General features: G+C 41.6%; 1 protein-coding gene across 1 annotated transcript in view; it reads right to left on the reverse strand.

Moving 5' to 3' along the window:
- The window catches only part of RNF34 (ring finger protein 34, E3 ubiquitin protein ligase), a 20,695-nt gene extending 7,022 nt beyond the window's left edge, over nucleotides 1-13,673 (reverse strand). Inside the window, exons 1-2 of the mRNA XM_010841344.1 lie at nucleotides 13,579-13,673; nucleotides 1,199-1,417 (exon numbers count right to left, since the gene is read on the reverse strand). Coding sequence (XP_010839646.1) covers nucleotides 1,199-1,417; nucleotides 13,579-13,584 — 225 coding nt within the window. The 5' untranslated portion in view covers nucleotides 13,585-13,673. The remainder of the gene's footprint in view (nucleotides 1-1,198; nucleotides 1,418-13,578) is intronic.
- Between the last annotated feature and the right edge of the window lie 208 nt (nucleotides 13,674-13,881).

Genomic DNA, 13,881 nt, shown 5'->3' on the forward strand with positions numbered 1-13,881 from the left:
CTTTACTAGCGTGTGAGATGCGTGCAATTGTGCAGTAGTTTGAGCATTCTTTGGCATTGCCTTTCTTTGGGATTAGAATGAAAACTGACCTTTTCCAGTCCTGTGGACACTGCTGAGTTTTCCACATTTGCTGGCATACTGAGTGCAGCACTTTCACAGCATCATCTTCCAGGATTTCAAATAGCTCAACTGGAATTCCATCACCTCCACTACTTTGTTCGTAGTGATGCTTTCTAAGGCCCACTTGACTTCACATTCCAGGATGTCTGGCTCTGGGTGAATGATCACACCATCGTGATTATCTGGGTCGTGAAGATCTTTTTTGTACAGTTCTTCTGTGTATTCTTGCCACCTCTTCTTAATATCTTCTGCTTCTGTTATGTCCATACCATTTCTGTCCTGTATCGAGCCCATCTTTGCATGAAATGTTCCCTTGTTATCTCTAATTTTCTTGAAGAGATCTCTAGTCTTTCCCATTCTGTTGTTTTCCTCTATTTTTTGCATTGATTGCTGAGGAAGGCTTTCTTCTCTCCTTGCTATTCTTTGTAGAACCTTAAATCACAATCAAAGCCATTTCATGAGCAAAGCTTAAAGATACTAAGATGTGGTCATTTCCTCTTGGGGTTCGGAATACCAACCCTAGCTCACACCTTGTTTCTTAAGTATTTTAAGGACTGAACTGACAGACTGGGAGATGACCTACCAATATGATGGTTCTCAGAAAGAATGACTTTCTGTCCTAAAAAAAACAACTGTTTTAGCCCAAGTGTGGTATGTTGAATCTTTAAACAATAGTCAATATTAATATACTCACTTCTTCACTTGAGTTCATATGGGTAGGGACACATTTTTTGAAACTTGAGGTCAGAGCTATAGTAAATCATCTCTGAACAGACTGTTGACTAATTAAATCTTTTGCTTCAGAATATAAGCAGCATCAGGAAGAATCAAAGTGGATAAACAAAGTCAGAGTCCAAGAGAAAGGATGGCTGAGCATCGTGAGAAATAATAGTGTCTAGTCAGCAAAACTGACAATGATACACAGCCCCTTCAACTTAGTACTTTTCCAAATGGGAAATGATTATTAGGACTAAGTTTTTGACATGTATAAGAAGAAATGAAGAAAGTATTCAAAATAACATACAGTTGAGAATTCTGACACATAAGTTTTTAATATATAACATTTCATGCAACTCACCTTCTTTCTAAAGACTGAAAATGAAAGTCCACAGGCTTTGCAAACTATATTAGGCCCTTCTGCAGATGCTGGTGGGTAAGCAGAAAAATCAGAATTCGGTGTAAATCTGAATGGACCAGTGCCTCCTGCAAATCCAGATTGCTGGCCCCTGACAGCTCCAGTCCCCATGACTTCGTTCAGTAGCCCACAGCACGAAGCCCACATAGACGTAGCACCCGCCTGAAAAGGAACAAAAACAGGCATCAGTTTAAAGCTGAGTGGAACCTGTGCTCTTTTGGATTCTTAAGGAATGCCATTCTGCAGAAGCATGTTTGCCCTAAATAATTTTGAGATTGTGAGGGGTTTTTTTTTGGCCACACTGCCTGGCCTGTGGGATTCTACTTCCCTGACCAGGGATTGAACTGGTACCTCCTGCAGTGGAAGCATAGAGTCTTAATTACTGGATCACCAAGGAAGTCCCATCTAGATTGTCTTTTTAGCATCAAAATTTTAAGCTATTTGACAGTGGGTAATATTCTGGTATTTACAAAGAATATTTGGCTTTGGGGATACTCATGATACACTGTTAACTAAAGGAGAAGATACAACATGAACCCAATTTCATTAAAAAAAAAAAAAACCCACACATAAATGCTTAGAGATGTATGTGCATACAACACAGAAAAAAAAAAGACTGGACAGAAGTACCTACTGTGTGATATTTGGGGTTTATGCTTATCCCCCCAAATTGTTCTTTATCTAAAATTCAAATTTAATTAAGTGTCTTGTATGCTACCTGGCAACCTTAAAGACTGGTGACTACAGATAGCACTGTTCTATAGGCTGAAGCAGTTTTTCCTATCATTTAGCAGAAAGAATATAAATTCAAATTAGAAACTTCAGTCCTCTCATTTGTAACTGGACATAATAAACTATGCCATATGAATACTTTTTTGGTTTTTTAAAAATGACTGGGAAAACATCAAAATGCCAACTGAGGCGCTCTCTAGGTTTTCATGTAGATCTCATATAATTTGTTTTCTGGAGTTTTCCCCTGCTTTCCAAATCTTTATAAAGAAAATATTAGGGACTTCCATGGTGGTCCAATGGTTAAGAATCTACCCTGCAGTGCAGGGGACGCAGGTTTGATCCCTTGTCGGGGAACTAAGATCCCACATGACACGGGCCAACGAAGCCCGTCACAGAGCTCTCCAGAGCCTGTACGTCACAACTAGAGAGCCAGGATGCCGCAATGAACATCCCACTTATTACAACCAGGACCAAACACAGCCAAATACATATTTTTTAAAAAGAATATATATATTAATTTAAAATTAAGGAAACTCTTTATAAGCAAACAGAATACTGAACACAATTTTTGATGACTTGATAACCCTAATGATGTTATGAGGTCTAAGGGCTATTTGCTATACCACTGAGTGGCTTGAAACTAATATGCTGCCTTTTATGTTTTCTCCCATTTCTTCCCTTTCTGTGAATCATCACTGCTATCACTATAGCTACCTCTAGCAACTTCTTTTTTTTTTTTTTTTTTTTTACTGTACTCAGAAACCTGATAACCAAGCTTGTTAGGAGTGTATATAAAAATATATTTTCAGTGAGGGCTTTAGGCATTTTCCCATGCTAAAAACAAAAAGCTACAGTGTTAGGAACCAGTGAGCTCTTGCCCCTTGTCCTGATTCTTAAGCACATTCTAGACTCTAGATACTGTGATAAGTAATGGAATTCCAGGTAGGTGAGGTCTTACTAGTTAAAAGGGCAAAATACGACAACAGTACACTGTTCCCTTCATTATCTAACTCTGTCAAACATTTACTGTTTGTCCAGTGAGCTCTTAAAAAACTTTTTTTATAAACAATCTTAAAAGGTTACTTGGAATGTTATAGAAGGATCACGCCATTCTTGCTACTACCCAGAAGTAGTATGTGTGTGCGCTCAAGTGCTCAGCTGTGTCTGGCTCTTTGTGACCCCATGGACTGTACCCTGCCAGTCCTTGGGATTCTCCAGGCAAGAATACTGGAATGGGTTGCCATTCCCTTCTCTGGGGGGATCTTCCTGACCCAGGGATTGAACCGCCTCCTGTATTGGCAGGCAGGTTTCCACCACTAGGGCCACTTGAGAAGCCCCCCAGAAGCAGTATGTTATGTTAAATACCGGGAAAAGAGAAGGTAAAGAAACACGAACCCACAATATAAGGTTCAAACAGTCTGAAGCATCAGGGTCACTGACTTAAGTGTTGCATGGCTTCAAACCCTGTAATTCTCAAGAAACAGTGATACCTTTAAAGTCAGGTTAAGTTATAATTAATAGTTCATACCTTTAAATAAATACATACCTCAGATCCTAGAGCCATGATTTGTTTAAACATAAAAGCATAAAAATCCAGATTTACTAATAGTCCATTTAAAGTGAGTATTTTTTTAGTAAAGGATTCATCCGCAGTGCTTTAAACAGTGAGCTCTTAAAACAACTGAGAACGTTTTCAAAATATTCAATTTGCACATAATATTTTGGGGGGAATACCTCAACTACAGAAAGTACCACCAGGAGAAACTTTTTTCATTCCGAGAGTTTAAAGAAGTATGGTTTTGAGAAGCTTTAGCTTCCTGCTGACTGAGCTTCTAAATGATTAAATTGTTGTTCAGTTCAGTTCAGTCGCTCAGTCGTGTCTGACTCTTTGCGACCCCATGAATCGCAGCACGCCAGGCCTCCCTATCCATCACCAACTCCCGGAGTTCACTCAGACTCACGTCCATTGAGTCAGTGATGCCGTCCAGCCATCTCATCCTCTGTCGTCCCCTTCTCCTCCTGCCCCCAATCCCTCCCAGCATCAGAAGCACCCTTTTAATTCCTGGGTGATATTGTCTCAACTCCAGTGAAAACTCCTCATGAACAGAACTTCTTTCCTCCACAGCATATAGTTGCATCACTATGACTAATTGATAAATAATTCTGTAAAAGGTTTCATTATGATACTTCTTTTAAAAGGCAATGTAATTAATTTTTTTGTGCTACCTAAAAAGTTCAAATTGTGTCTTGTTAAGAAAGAGTAATAAAGATGGAAAAAATTCTGACCTTGCAGGCCAAAAAAATGAATGATACTCCCTTTTTAAAAGTAGCTCTGTTGCACATTTTATTCTTTCTGTCCTGAAACACTTTTACAATGAGAGTAAAGGAAGGATACAAATTTTCAAACCATGTTAATGAGTACAACCATTAAAATTCTAGGTTGAAAATATACACAGTTCTGATGAAGGGAATAGAAGAATTTGTTTTTGGGAAAACAACAATCTCTGTGTAGACATCAATATTGGAAGGTAACAATTTCATCCAATTCCTATAAAGGGGAGAGAATTTCCTCCTCATTCCCCAGAAGGGAAAATAGTGGAAAGAATGCTTCTATCTTTCAGTTATTTCATTATAAAATAAAAATTAAAACACAAAGCCCAAGCCAACTCCCAGAGCACTGTCCCAGGCAAAAATGTGTTGCTATAACATATTTGTTACAGATCAGCCAAAGACCATATCAGAGGGGAAAAAAAAGAAAAATCTGAAACACTGAAAATCTCTTTCCGCTTCCTTAGATCTGTGAACTCAATTTTGAACAAAATCTCCCAAAATGAGAATAATCTCCCAGTAAGAGGATATTCCTCACATCCCGCTAAAGGGTAAATCTACCTGTGCGCACTGTCACCCTCTGACAGGAGCACTGGCGACACTCCAGTCTTTCTCAAGAAGTGCAGAAATTTGAAAGAGTGGAAGCCCAGGTACCAGTTTTATCCAGGTACCTTTCTTTACCATCCAGCATATCTTAAAAACTTCATTTCTATTTCCCCTTTAAGACTGTTTTCTGGCACCCCAGTGCTGAAACGAAAGTGATCTCTTTAGTGATTCAACCTCCCCCACTTCTTTGGAGCAGGTATTTTTAGTCCTGTACTACAGGGGCTGCTGTCACTGCCTCTCACCAAGGAGTTGCCTAGGCCAGTGAAACTGCCCTTAAGACAGCAGTTGGACTGGCCAGGAGAGCCATAAAAAATACTGAGCCCCAAGATTCTGATTTAACTAGTCTGGGCATCATAACTAAAAAAAAAAAAAATTCCCTATGTGGAGGAGTGGAATATGGAATATGGGGTGGGGGAGGCTCATAAGGGAGGGGACATATATGACTGATTCATATTGATGTATGACAGAGACTACCACAGCACTGTAAAGCAATTATTCTCCAATTAAAAATTTTTAATAAAGAGAAAAAAGTCAACTATAAAAAAAATTCCCCATGTGATGTGCACGTACAGTCGAGGTTAAGTGGTTAACACCTGCTGAGTCTAGATTTCTCCTTCCTGCCTCCATCATTTCAGCTGGAGAATCACTCAGAGATTCCAAAGTGGAAGGGGCTGCAGTTACTTCTGAAGCCTGTGCCTCTAGAGTTCTAGGACCAATACCTCCATCACGTGCTCCTCACGACCTATGTATACTCCCCACCCCATGTCCCATCCCCAGGCCCCAAGTAGTGGGATATGCTTTCAGTTTTTCCTTTCCCTCCATGGTTTCCCCTCATTCTTTCAGAAAGGCTCAGCTTGAGTTTTCAACAATTTACTCTGATTCTTAAATTAGTTCCTCTCCTTTACACACATTATTAGCCTGGAACTTAGGCTGAAATTTGATGCCGTCCTTTATTTTATTTGTTCTTTGCTTTTTGGCCCAAATTTCGTATTTTCTAACTTATTTCTCTACACCTTTTCTTGTGTGCAATCTCCAATATTGGGAGAAAGAGTGATTTCCGCGTCCATCAAAAACAGCCATTGGGCATACTATTTTTGTCGTTCTTCACCTCTAAGTTGAAGGATCCACGCAAAAGATGAAGCTTCCAGGCTTGGGCTCCATCTCCCTGACGTCCATTAGTATGTTTCATCTTCTAGCACTTCCCCTTAAAGTCCTAATTGCTTAAATTTCTTCTGATGTTCCCTCTGGGCACAAGGATCCCTCCCTAACAACTGTTACCTTGCCATTCAGTTAACAGTACTTGAACTGTCCTATACTAATCTTTCCCTTTCAAATCTATCCAAACTTCTGTTACTACTTGATATTACAGTTCCAGGGCTTCAGATGGTGCAGGGAAGAATCTGCCTGCCAATGCAGGAGACACAAGAGATGGGAATTCGATCCCTGGGTGGGGAAGATTCCCTGGAGGAGGAAATGGCAACCCACTCCAGTACTCCTGTCTGGAGAATCCTTGTACAGAGAAGCCTGGAGGGGTCCATGGGGTCGCAGAGAGTCAGACACGACTGAGTACACATACACACATAACAGTCCCATTTTTCAAGTGACAGAATCTCCAAAAGCAATTCAGAAACAATTTAAGAGAGCATTTTCCCAACAACTGAGTTGAATGTGTGCTCTTGGGAAGGGGGCAGGTAAGGGAACATGAATTTATTCTCTGAGCTTTTGACTCTCCGACTCTGTTACATTTTCTTGCAGCCCAGTTACCGAATCCAGGGGAGTCATAACCAAAAAGCCCCCTTTCTTGCACCCTCCCTCGAAGAGCTTTAGGGACCCAACTTCATTTCTTTCCAATTCTGTTTTCCTATCCTCTAAGATCTTCTACCAGTTTAATTGACCTGCATTCTCTTATTTTGCTTTTATTCACACTCTGCTCATCTTTTGATAGTAAGATTGAAGCATATTTTCCAAACTATTCCACTTTCTTCTGAATATTCTGAGCAAACACAATTTCTAGGCAGACAGTACACAAGACACGGCTCTTTGGTTTTTGGATTTGCAGTAAATTCGAGTTGTTGCTATGCCTCAGTTACAAAGAGGTGTGTTACCTAAATATAGGTCACCACCCATCTTTCAGTTGCTTACTTTGTTAAAAAAAAAAAAAAAAAAAACAACCTACTATCCTTCCATGAAAAAAGACAAAGTCTGGATCTCTGAAAACTAAAGCTATGATCTGGGTATATGTGACTATCAATTCTAAACCTTACTTGGGACCACGGTTGACAGCAGGACTCAACAGACTAAACCACATGAACCCAAGAGGTTAAAAGGAACAGTAATCTGTAAAGATGGTGACATTTCCTCTCTTGGCCATGAATATAGTTCAAAAACAACATGAGAATAACTGAATAAGGCAACCATCTACTTATGTCTGGCACAAAACTCCTGCTGCTGCTGCTGCTGCTGCTAAGTCACTTCAGTTGTGTCCGACTCTCTGCGACCCCATAGATGGCAGCCCACCAGGCTCCCCCATCTTTGGGATTCTCCAGGCAAGAACACTGGAGTGGGTTGCTCCTAGCTCAGGAAATTTAGCTGTTTGCAGCTGATTTTCTAACCATCAATGACTACTGAAAATAAATGACTTTCTTGATAAACCTAGTCCATTTCCTACACATCCTGTTAGACTAAAATTATTTCTGAACAGATTAGCCACAGAACTAGGGCCTGCCTGGCATCAGTTAAGAACCAGATATCATATTAAAAACTTACATGACCCACAGTAAGAAATTAAGTTCTAAAGTTTCCTATCTGAACTGCCCCAGACACCTAGATCTCTTCATGTTATTCTGGTTTCCAATGCCAGCTCTTATTTTTTTTTTTTTCCCAAAGCCAGTGCACCAAGATCTTAGGGAGCCAATAACACTTTTTTTTTTTTTTGTCACTCCCATTCTAAAACTGAGTAAAGAGATAAAACAAATAGAAATTTAATATTTGCTTTTTTACTGGTAACACCAAAAGGAGAACATGACTTTAGCTCTGCAGCCAATTGGTCTTGATAACATGTCACCCAACTACCTACACGGCTGGCCAACAGCAGCCTACCAGCCAGCTAACCAGAGTGTCATCCCAACCAAAGGAAGTGAGATCTGAGCAGGTCCCAGGAAAGTACTGAGTCAAGCATGTTTAGCTCCTTTGTTAAGATCACCAACATAGAAGTTTCTCTTTACTTTCTAGCAGCACAAAGGCTGAAAGTGTTCCTCCTGTGTTGTTTCTTCCTAGAGAATAAAGAGGAAAGTCCCCCTCCTCCAGAGTAGTACAGAGGAGGACAGGGACCGTTATTCACAAACCTAGACAATTTGCAGGAGTGAGACTAACAGTTTCCAGTGCTGTCACACTTATTTCCACAACAGTACCAGACCACCAATTTTATAAGCACTCTCTGGTGTTCCTCAGTCAGAGTCTCAATAGAGGCCCATTCTGAATCATCATTTTACGTGTTGTTTCTTTGGGAGAGCAGTAGCCCAGCCTTCTTTCTGGCACAGTGCCAGAGTTTTTGAGTGGCTCAAGGTTCAGCTGTTGCCTGTGTCTGTGTGTGTATTTTGTGTGTGTTCAGTGACTCAAGGTTCAGCTGTCGTGTGTGTGTGTGTTCTAATGTGTTTTTTAGAATAGCTAGGGGTTGAGGGAGGGGGAGACTTCTAAAATGCTCAACTGAGAGAATCAACAAAAAGTTTACTACAAACTTTGAATCCTCTTCTGCTGCTGCTGCTGCTAAGTCGCTTCAGTCGTGTCCGATTCTGTGAGACCCCATAGACGGCAGCCCACCAGGCTCCCCCGTCCCTGGGATTCTCCAGGTAAGAACACTGGAGTGGGTTGACTATATCAGGATGTGATCCCTTTTAATGGGTCCACCAAATGTAATAGTAGCCAGGCAAACTAGAATGCGGAATAAGAAAAGCTATACTGACTTCCATGAATGCTAAATCAGGAAGCAGCGGAAGTTAATGGGTTTTAAAACAGCAAAAAACTAAATGATCATGGGTGCTGTGCTTACTTGCTCAGTCCTGTGTGACTCTTTGCAACCCCATGAACTGTAGCCTGCCAGGCTCCTCTGTCCATGGGATTCTCCAGGCAAGAATACTGGAGTGGGTTGCCATGCCCTCCTCCAGGGGATCTTCCCAACCCAGGGATCAAACCCAGGTCTCCCACGTAGCAGGCAGATTCTTTACCATCTGAGCTACCAGGAAAGCCCAAGAATATTGGAGTGGGTAGCCAATCCCTTTTCCAGGGGGATCTTCCTGACCCAGGAATCAAACCAGGGTCTCCTGCATTGCAAGTGGATTCTTTATCAGCTGAGCTACGAGGAAAGCTAAATAATCTAAAGGATCACAGTCTAAATCATTTGCTTTTGACTAAACTAGGTGATCATGAAGCCACCTCCTAAGCATTGCTTGCTTGAACTCTAAATGTAATAATTTACACAGTTAAGGATAAAGCTAAAAGTTCCCATTTCAGAAACATTAGTTTTCTTGGATGCTGTAAGAAGTTATAAGGACCAGGCAGGAATTCAGTTCTTCCACTAGTGGAAGCTTCTTCAGAGAAGTCAATCATCAAAAACTCTGTCTTTAAACTCTGAACAACCTTCAGTTTGCTGAAACTCAATGTCCTTGTGTTAAACAATAAGAAAAGGTGTTTCAAATCTCAGTACCCATGATACAAAAGAATAAGTTTCACAGTTTTAATTTTAATGAGGTTAAACTTCCCTACAGAACTTAAAGTAAACCAGAAGAAACTGTTAAGATAATAAGCAAAAACCTTTACCCTATTTAGAGCCACGGGAGGAACACAGTTTCTTAAAACGTCAAAGGATTTCTTACAGAAACTGGTGCTTCAACTGAAATATAATACGCCAGCAACTCTGCTATCTTAATGACCAAGTATTTGACCGTATATCACAAAGGAGGAAACTCTGCATCCTAAGTTCTTTCTCTCATACCATTTGAACATTAAGCAGGCTGCAAAAACAAATGCTGGTCTTAAAAATGTAATATTTTTATGCAAGACATTTGGCCAAATTGATTGATTTTTACAATAACGTGTTCTGGAGATCATAAATGTTGTCTTATTCCTGTTTGGGTTTTCTTTTTTTAAACAGTATACTTAACCCTTAGCACCACTCCCCCACCTTTCAGGGCAAAGAGAAGGAAAAAAAGAAATTACATTAAACAGATTACTTTCTTCTTGATGTCTCATTTGAATTTGGAACAATTATTAGTACAATTAAGGGGGAAATCAATATAAATATGGAAAAACAGGAAGGAGGATTAAATCAAACTAACATAAGACACACACGAGCAAAGCAATGCTCAAAATGCTCCAAGCTAGGTTTCAACAGTACGTGAACCGAGAACTTCCAGATGTTCAAGCTGGATTTAGAAAAGGCAGAGGAACCAGAGATCAAATTGCCAACATCTGTTGGATCATAGAAAAAGCAAGAGAATTCCAGAAAAACATCTACTTCTGCTTCACTGACTACGCCAAAGCCTTTGACTGGGTGGGTCACAAGAAACTATGGAAAATTCTTAAAGAGATGGGAATACCAGACCACCTTTCCTGCCTCCTGAGAAATCTGTATGCAGGTCAAGAAGCAACAATTAGAACCAGAAATGAAAGAACGGACTGGTTCCAAACTGGGAAAGGAGTATGTTAAGGCTGTGTACTGTCACCTTGCTTATTTAACTTATATGCAGAGTATATCATGAGAAATGCCAGGTTGGATGAACCACAAGCTGAAATCAAGATTGCAGGGAAAAATATCAGTAACCTCAGATATGCAGATGACACCACCCTTATGGCAGAAAGCAAAGAGGAATTAAAAAGCCTCTTGATGAAAGTGAAAGAGGAGAGTGAAAAAGCCAGTTTAAAACTCAACAGTCAAAAAACGAAGATCATGGCATTTGGGCCCATAACTTCACGGCAAATAGATGGGAAACAATGGAAACAGTGAGAGACTTTATTGTTTTGGGATCCAAAATCACTGCAGATGGTGACTGCAGCCATGAAATTAAAAGACGCATGCTCCTTGGAAGAAAAGCTATGACCAACCTAGACAGTGTATCAAGAAGCAGAGACATTACTTTGCTGATAAAGGTCTGTCTAGTCAAAGATATGGTTTTTCCAGTAGTCATGTATGGATGTGAGAGTTGGACCATAAAGAAAGCTGAGCACCGAAGAATTGATGCTTTTGAACTGTGGTGTTGGAGAAGACTCTTCAAAGTCCCCTGGGCATCAAGGAGATCAAACCAGTCAATCCTAAAGGAAATCAGTCCTTAATAGTCATTGGAAGGATTGATGTTGAAGCTCCAATACTTTGGCCACCTGATGAAAAGACCCTGATGCTGGGAAAGACTGAAGGCAAGAGAAGGGGATGACAGAGGATGAGATGGTTGGATAGTATCACCAACTCAATGGACATGAGTTTGAGCAAGCTCTGGGAGGTGGTGATGGACAAGGAAGCCTGGCGTGCTGCAGCCCATGGGGTCGCAAAAAGTTGGACACAACTGAGCAACTGAACTGAACATACGACACTAATTTGTATTTTCTTAAAATCCCTTATAGGAAGTTAATTAGATACTACTCTAAGGTAAAACAGTACAGAATCTTTGAGACATAAACCTATTTCAAAACAACATTTTCTAGACTCCCCCCAAAAAAAATTAAAGGAAGAAAGTAATACCCATTTTATACATATACTAAAACCAGCTCCTATCCTGGGTTTGTGTGAAGATGTATTTATCTGATTGCTTGACTTTTAAATTAATTTTAATTCCAGTGAAAGAAGTACTTGCTTTGATGAACATTCATGTCAGAATTTCATGACATCAGGAATCAATGACCCTACCCAGAAATCTATAGATGACACCACATAATTAATCCTAGTGAGAAACAAAGTTAATAAACAGCTCAAATCCTAAATTTTATGAATCCAATTTTCACAAAAATTTAAATGGAAAACAGAATCTTCATAATTGTCTTGTTCAGACTGGTCTATTAGGTTTGTACTTTGTTTCACAATATATACGTCTTTTTACATTTTCAAATCCCATTCAATTTGGTTTTTAAAACTTCAACTCAGAAAGCAGCGTCTTCCACCTAAATTCAAAAACACTGCTGAAAAGCTTTCAACACTGGACTTGCCCCTCATTCTCTCCTTTGACACCTTGTTTCTTGGTAGGTCACAAATTTAATACTAATAAAGATACTAACATTCTTTGAGGAGTTATGTATAAAGATTCCTGCTTTGTTTTTGGATCTTATTAATAAAACATGGCAAGATGATGGTTTTCAGCAAAGAAAGCTAGTTTTAGATATTTTAATAGGTAAATTCAAAGTTGAAATATTTTATAGCTGAAATGGGAAGTTAAAATAAGCTCTTTGAATATACTCATACTTAACATCCAGTTCAGAAGTTACCTATTCCAAAAATCTTCCTTGCTTTCTATAGCCAGAAAAAATTCTTTCTTGCTCCTGAGGGTTTTGCATTTTTGATACCTTACATCAAACTCTCCCTCAGAATGTGGTCTCTTGAGAATGTCTCTTCTCTTTCGGTTGGCAAACTCCCAAAGGATGGGATTATATTGTGAATTACTTCTATGCATGAAATATCCCTCTTAGCTAACATATGGGAAATGCTCAACAAAATACTTCCTTGGGGCTTTGTGAAAGTAGCGTTTTAAGCTAGCGGTTCACTCTGTTATTTTTCTTAACCCACTGTCAATCAGAACTCTTCACGGAACTTAAAAAAACCATCTAGATCTGAAAGAGTATCACCTTATGACTCATCCCACTTGGTTTGAATCAATACTTGAATTGATTGTTGTTACCCAGAGTTCTTCAGAATTCTCAGCGATCGAGTTGAGAGAATCCGTTCCGAAAAGTGGGCCAGAATCTCCCCGCCTTCCCCTAAACTTCTCACTCAGTGATGCTCCCACGCTCTCACACCCACCTTGAAGACTCAAGCTGTCAAATTACTTGCTGCGTACCTAGCGGCGACGGAGACACATTGGGTTTGATAGCGCTCTAGGTCACGGCCCCAGTGTTAAGCCTGTAAACAGATCCTTCAGGCTGGGATCCCCGCCCTGAGGCATTTCTAACAGGGAGCCTAGCCCAAGCCTTTACGACTCTCCGCACCACTCCTTTTCCCTTCGTCCTGTAGTTGCCGTCCTGCGACAGTCCCGTGGTGCTCCCGGCATTTGGGTTAGTTCAAGGACTCGGGACGGGAGAGGGCACGGTGTGGGCAAAGGCACAGAGGGTGAGGTAAGCAGTGGGTCTGCCTCCGGCCCCCAAGGACGCGGACAGGGCCCGGCGCCGAGAGGGGCCCACCAAGCATGAGGGTCGGGGGCGCCCGGCCTCTCCCCCGGCCTCGGCCTCGCTGTCCGAAGCGCTGTGGTAATTGGGAACGGCCAAGAGCCCAGGACACCCACCCTGCGGGTCAGGGCCCCAGACGCCGGTCGGGGTGTCCCCACTCCCAGCCGCCCCAGGTCTCCGCGGAGCTCTCCGTGGTGCCGGCGGAGTAACAGCTGAGGAGAAAAAGAAGACGCTTCAGGCGCCCTGGCCAAACAGGAGAGACGAGGAGGGACTGCCCGGCCCCACCGGCCCCTCACCTTCATGGCCGCGACCGCCGCGTCTGGGTCGGCTCTGCCAGGGAGCTCAGCACCATAGCAGCTTCTAGCACAACCGCCCTCCTCCCTTCTGGGCGGTGATTACGGGCCCTTTCTAGGCGACCCAGCGTCCAGACGTAAGGGGCGTGGTCACGCCCGCTGCGCGCCCCGAGTGGCGGCCGAGTCGGCCAATCCGAAGCCGACACTTCGGAGGCCGGTCCCCAAAGCCAATAAAGGGGCGGGAGTGGGGCGGGGCCTCTAGCGCTGCCTGGTAGGCTAAGGAAGAATCCATTCCGCCGCAGGCAG

Source organism: Bison bison, unplaced genomic scaffold (genome assembly GCF_000754665.1).
Source record: "Bison bison bison isolate TAMUID 2011002044 unplaced genomic scaffold, Bison_UMD1.0 scf7180017864160, whole genome shotgun sequence".
Taxonomy (NCBI): Eukaryota; Metazoa; Chordata; class Mammalia; order Artiodactyla; family Bovidae; genus Bison; species Bison bison.